General features: G+C 40.6%; 1 protein-coding gene across 1 annotated transcript; it reads right to left on the bottom strand.

Moving 5' to 3' along the window:
• Positions 1–1,012: 1,012 nt before the first annotated feature.
• Positions 1,013–1,590, bottom strand: LOC133889467 (stress protein DDR48-like; the record flags this gene model as incomplete). Its single annotated transcript, XM_062329979.1, has 1 exon — positions 1,013–1,590. A coding segment is annotated over one exon (333 nt), but the record flags the coding sequence as incomplete, so codon positions are not given.
• Between the last annotated feature and the right edge of the window lie 5,612 nt (positions 1,591–7,202).

Consider the following 7,202-nt stretch of genomic DNA (forward strand, 5'->3'; position numbering starts at 1 on the left):
CATATCCATCCCGCGTAGGCGCGTAAGACCATCTCCAATGATTTTCCTTCAAGGACCAGAATCTCTTCACGATAGGATTTTCGTTCCCTTTAGCGCTCCAACGGTTTCATTTCACGGTTCCCGTCACGACAGAATTCTCAGAGTCATTCCCTCTAGGACGGGATTCTCTCTCATTTCCCTTCGCGATTCCTCTCGAGGGAAAGCTATTGGAGATGAGAGGAAATAAAAGGAATGAGAACGAGAAAGGAAATCGGGAAGGGAACGAAATGAAGGAAATATAGTTGAAGATGGTCTAATATCTGAGCACGCGCGCAGCGCCTGGCGCCCTGGCTGGCTTAGTCGTCCGTCATCGGCAGGGGACACGGATCGTTTTCGGCAACCCCACAGCCGCGACGGCGACGGCGATGGCACCGGCCGGCCATGTGTTATCATGCTTGGCTAGGCTAGGGCAGCGACTCTAGCTAGCGTCGTACGTGTGGTGTTCAGTGAGAAAGCTGAAGGTTGCTTGTATAATTACTTGTATGTCTAAACGTAGTGAGTGCAGTTGTCTGGTCGAGAAACGCACGAACTATCTAGCATCTACTCCTACAATCCTACGTAGAGTGGCGTACGTGCTGTCGCTTGTAGCTCTCGCCAAAGAACTGAATTATTGGTAGCGTTGAGAATTTACACGAACATGCAGATGCCCAGTGTAACAACGGAATGATAGGTGCACGACGACGACGAACTTAATTCGCTCGTACACATAAAATCGATGCAATCGACCACAGTATCTCGAAGATCGGAGTAATGGCAGTGGTTGAACGTAATATCGGGTAAGAATGCCAGTTGCCATCGGAAGAGGACACAGTTTGCTGGTATATTTAGAAGTCAGATGCCAGTGTTAGTAGTCCGCATCAACGTGTGACTCACAGTTTGGTTAAGTATATCAGGTACACATATTGACATACATAATTATGCAAACATAACCAACTATGCCATTCACATATTTATGCATATACAGACAGCAGGATTACATATTGTACATGTCGAGGCACAGTGCAAGGCGTAGACTGGTACATCCACACACCGGAGCATATTACACACTGAGGATCACCTCGACACTCGACTTTAAGATGGGATCAACTATACATATATAACACATAATCCCATCCTGCGAATATGAGAAAGGGTACATAGTATTTCTTTTAGAACTGAGCAGTAGTACCCAGATACGTTCAGGATCAAGAACACACTTACTCCCTTTCTTGATAGTTACTAGTAGTCGTCGGAGTTGTTCCTGCCTGACCCGGTAGTATACTCATCGGTGCCGGACTTGTTGTAGCCGCCGCTGCGGCCATAGTCATCGCTGCTGGACTTGTTGTAGCCACTGTCGTAGTTATTCGTGCTGGACTTGTTGTAGCCGCTGTCGTAGTTGTCCATGCTGGGCTTGTTATAGCCACCGCTGCCATAGTCATCAGTGTTGGAGGTGTTCTTACCACTGTCATAGTCGTCGGTGCTCGACTTCTTGTAGCCACTGCCGCCGTAGCCCTCGGTGCTGGAGTTCTTGTAGCCTCCATCGTAGTCATCGGAGCAAACCGTTTGTGATAACGAAGAGACACGTCCCGAAGTGGTGGAACGTTTTTAGTACAAACGGTTTTTATTAATATAGACGGCTTCAAATAGAAACCAATTGTAATATTAATATAGACGACTCGGATTTGAAGTCGTTTGTAATAAAACGAATTTCACAGATGGTGCTAAACAACATCCATCTATAAAATTAGTACAGATGGCTCCAAATATAAGCCATCTAAGAAAATGGTCAGGAAGATGTGAGACATTTTAGTACAGACGGCTCTAAATATAAAACTGTTTATAATATTAGAACATTACATTTCCCTTACCTTCGGATCGAAGCAGAACATATGCTGAATAGTGAAAAATAGTGTGTAACTTTTGGAGGGAGAGGCTGGCGAATTTGAGCAAAAAAGTATTAGATTTCAGTGAAAACTTGAAGATACATTGGTATTTGCTACTCCAAGGTAAGCATTATATTCTAATTTGGTTTAGATAGTCTAGATTTGGTTTAAAGAGCTAGCTAGATTTAGATAGAGATCTAGATTTTTTCTATGATGATATTGTTTTGTTCTATTCAGTAGATGATGTAGATGTTGTAGATTTGTGTTCTAATTTAGTCTTGAGAGATCAACTATATCTACATCTTAGACTTAGATTTCTTTCATGATGATCTAGAATATATATTAGTTGTTCTAGGTATATATGAAGCTCAAAGTACAGATCAAGGTTTAATTATGTGTTACTATAAATGGCTAGCTTTAATCTAGTGTTCTGGATAAATTTTGGATTTTTATATACAAATATAAATTTATCAATAACTACGTAGTATTTAACGATAAGTTTTGAATTAATATTTGCACTTATTTTTAATTATTTTTGGGTTAATTATCATTTGCATGGTTCATTCATGATGCATGCATGGTAGCTCTATTTTTTTGATGAAAAACTTAGTTGCTCTCTTTTATTAGGCCGATTTGATATTAATTTACTTCGTACATGTAGATGGATCGTGATTGAATATACGGTTCTCGTACGAACTAAAGGTACCTTGATGGTGTGACGATTTTTCTGAGAGCTGCCGAGGAGGATCATTTGGAGAAGGGTGTTGACTTTATATATTGTCCTTGTTATGATTGTAGAAACGAAAGATATTTTTTTAGACAGAAACACAACCCTACAGATCCAAGTGCACTTGATTATTAGAGGTTTCAAACCAGATTACACGTGTTGGACCAAACATGGCGAAGAGCAGAATGTGTTACATGAAGACATTGGTATCGTCGAAGAACCCGAAGTCGACTTAAGAAGAGAAGATGACGAGGAATTTTGTGCAGATGATGGTGATTGTGGTGGTGCAGACGATGATGATAGGTTGGATCAGATGCTGTGCGATGCAAACGTGAACTTGAGTACTCAGAGAGACGTTAACAAATTTATGTGCTTGATTGAGGACTCAGGGAAACCGTTATTCCCTGGATGCAAATCAGAATACACAAAGTTGTCATCCGTGCTTGAACTGCTTAAATTGAAAACAAGCGATGGCTGGTCGGACAAAAGTTTCACGGCGCTATTAGAACTATTATCAGACATGCTTCCAGATGGAAACGAGCTGCCCAAAAGCACATACGAAGCAAAGCAGGTTCTTTGTCCATTGAGGATGGATGTAGAAAGGATACATACATGTTCGAACAACTATATCATGTACCATAAAGATCTATCAAACTTGCATTCATGTCCAGTGTGCAAAATATCTCGATACAAGCGTAAGAGTCAATCAGACGACGATGAGTGAAGAAAGTAATTCCTGCTAAGGTGGTATGGTATTTGCCTATAATTCTGTGTCTTAATAATTTTTTCGAATCGAAAAGAGGCCAAATTATTGTGTTGGCACTCGAAGGGCCGCTTGCAAGATAGAAAGCTAAGACACCATGCTGATTCTCCCTAGTGGAGAAACATCGAGACAATCTTCGATGACTTTGGTGCAGGGCCGAGGAATATAAAGTTTGCTTTGAGCATGAATGGGATGAATCCTTTTGAGAACATGAGCAGTAGGCACAACACTTGGCCAATTATTCTTAGTATTTACAACCTACCTCCTTGGCTATGTATGAAGCGGAAGTACTTGATGATGTCACTGCTTATCCAAGGCCCAAAACAACCTAGAAACGATATTGATGTATACCTAAGATCATTGGTGGAAGATCTAAAAATATTGTGGAACGAAGGGGCACAAATATGGGATGCGTACAAAAGAGAGAATTTCACACTATGCGCCTTATTATTCTGCACGATCCATGATTTGCCTGCATTTGTAACCTTTCGGACCAATGTAAACAAGTAGACACGTCGTGCCCTCATTGCTTAGATGGTACCACGAGTATGTGGCTGCCCCACTCGCGCAAAACAGTGTTCATGTATCACCATAGGTTCCTTAACAGGTATCACCCGTACCACAATATGAAGGAACAATTCGGTGGAACAAGGGAGAGAGATTTATATCCAAAGTACTACAGTGGTCAAGAGGTGCACAATATGGTTAAAGATCTCGATGTTGTGTTTGGAAAGGGGAGTAAAAAATCTAAGGATACCGGTGTAATGTGGAAGAAGAGATCGATATTTTGGGATCTACCGTATTGGAAGCAACTTGAAGTTCGTCACTGCATCGATGTCATGCACGTAGAGAAGAACGTGCACGAAAGCTTGATTTGTCTTTTACTTAATATTCCAGGCAAGACAAAGGATGACCTCAACACAAGGCTTGACTTGGTTGATACGAAGATCAGGCTCGAGTTGGCACTTGAGCCCTCCTAAAAAGGTAGAACGAGACTTCCTCCTGCCTGCTTTAATTTAAAAAAGGCCGAGAGAATCGAACTGCGCTGGTGCTTGCATGGTGTGAAAGTTTCATCCGATTACTCTACCAACATCTCAAAACTTGTTTCGATGCAAGATTTGAAATTAGTTGGCATGAAGTCCCATGATTGCCACGTGTTGATGACACAAATGATTCATGTTGCAATCTGAAATATCCAGCCAGCCTATCTTTGAGACACAATCACCAAACTGTGTTACTTCTTTAACACAATTTCTCAGAAGGTCATCAATCCTGAAGTACTTAATGTTTTACAGGCCGATGTGATGTAGACATTATGTCATCTTGAGATGTACTTTCCTCTGTTGTTTTCCGATATCATGGTACACATTATCGTTCATCTCATAAGACAGATAAAGATATGCATGCTAGTATTTCTATGTCAGATATACCTGTTTGAGAGCTACATGGGAATTCTCAAGAAGTATATACAGAATTGATCTCGTTTGGAGGGCAGCATCGTCTAAGGTTACACAACCGAAGAGGTAGTCGAGTTCTACATCGATTACATGGAGTAGCTCAAACCAATTGGTGTACCAATGTCTCACCATGAGAGGAGACTGGATAGGAAGGGGACCATAGGTAGGAAATCAATCATTGCTGACCACATTATCTAAAACCCATTTCACAATCTAGCAACACACGACTGAATTATCCCCGCATATCGACATGCCTAAGGACGTGCTACGCAGAGATAATCCAGACCGTACGGAGGCTTGGTTTACAAAACATCACAACCGTAGCTTCAACAACTAGTTAGCAGCGTGATTCAATAATAATAGTTCAATAGAGGACAATATTAGCTGGTTGGCAATATGGTCAAGTCACACAATCATGATATTTGAAACATATGACATAAATAGGTACACCTTTTATACCAGAGCATGGTATATAACAACAGTGTGCGCATAGATGCCTTATAGGACAAACATGGGGTCTGTGTGTACTATGGGTATATAGAAGAGATTTAGGAACTCGACTATGTATGTTTCAAGATCCCCCTCTTTCAGTGTCGTCGGGTTGCACTCTCAAATGTTAAGGTAGATAGGTACGGAATGACTACTGTCGATCTCGAACATGCCGCATATAAAGACGAACCATTTGTACTCGCTAAGCAAGTTGTCCATATCTTTTATGTGCAAGGCCTGGCAAATCCAAAGCTTCACATAATCCTTCAGGGAAAAAAAAGGATTTTTGGAGTTGAGAATGTCGTGGACGAAGAAGAGTACAATCAATTTGATGAGTACCCTCTTGGAGATGGCATCACCCTTAACGAAGAACAACTTCCGACTGAGGCTACTTGCTATCTACGTGCCGGTCATCAAGAAGGGCTAATTGTTAAAGTTGTATGTTGTTACACGGTTGTTATGTAACTATATATTGAAATGTAATATGTAAAAATGAATTAGTTATGAATTTACTTAAAAATTTTATCTTATTATTTAATTTGGAGTTTGTATGAATTAGTTATGAATTTTGCTAGTTTTAGTTCAATTTAATATTTAGGTTCAATATTCAAGTTAATTTTTTGGTTATAGTAACATGAATGATATCTACACTATGTGATAGTACAGATTTAATCATAAATTTACATATAAATTTCCTCTTATTTGGATTTTGTATGGATTATTTATGAATTTTGCAAGTTTTAATGATTTGTCTGAAAAATCAATAGTACAGACGGTTCTTTACTAAAAAGCCATATGTACTATTTGTATAGATGACTTTTACTAAAATTCATTTGTATGTACTAATAATATTAGTACAGATGGCTAGAAGTTATAATACGTCTCTACTATTTGTACATATGGCTTTTTACTAAAAAGATATATGTACTAATAATATTAGTACAAATGGCTAGGAGTGATGACCCATCTGTACTAATACGGCTATAAATACCGTTTCATCCAACCCGTGTTGCACCAAGATCTTTCCTAAAAACTCTAGCCGCCTTGTCTCCGGTGATCGTGCTCCTCCTCGACGACTCCTCCGCGGCCGGCCATCCTCCCCTACGGCTCTCCTCCCTCCCCGGTGCCCCCCTCCCGACAACCTCCCTCCTTGGTGACTCCTTCATCCCCGGCGACCTCCCTCCCCGATGGCTCCTCCATCCCAGGCAACCCTCCTCCCTCTCCGACGGCTCCTCCAACCCCAGCGGCTCCTCTATCCCTGATGACCTCCCTCCTCGACCAACCACCGGTAATCCCTTCACGCTGTTGTTGACCTACCTTCGCGCGGCTTCATTTGAATATGCTTATAATTTGGACACCTGATTTGTATATGCTTCCATGGTGAGGTTGGTCAATTTTTGCCACATGTTCTTATGGGTTTTCTTAGCCAATGTTAGCTGTTTATGTTTGTGATTTGGACACCTAATTTGTTTTGAATAACGACCAGAATTTTGACATAATAGTTGTAAGACACTGGATAGCATGTTCCATACATCGATTGTAGGCTCTTCACCTGATTTTATAGCTGTGGATGACGAGAATTTGTTATTGCTACAATTCTAATTGCTATTAGCACTTTTTTGGGAGGTTCTACTTTTGGTTCTACACTCTTATTGGTGACTGGTAACTTTAGCTTGTTGTATTGGCTTTGAAAGGTGAATTATGGGAATATGGATCATGTGTTAATACTATACATGATTTACACCTGAGTATAAGGTGGCTTGTTCATGCTACAATGAGCTTTTGTTGTTGCTTAAGGGATATTTGTTTCACCACTGAAGTTGTAATGGTCTTTTCACCACTTATTTTGTCATTGGTACAATTTT

The sequence above is a fragment of the Phragmites australis genome, chromosome 13 (genome assembly GCF_958298935.1).
Source record: "Phragmites australis chromosome 13, lpPhrAust1.1, whole genome shotgun sequence".
Classification (NCBI taxonomy): Eukaryota; Viridiplantae; Streptophyta; class Magnoliopsida; order Poales; family Poaceae; genus Phragmites; species Phragmites australis.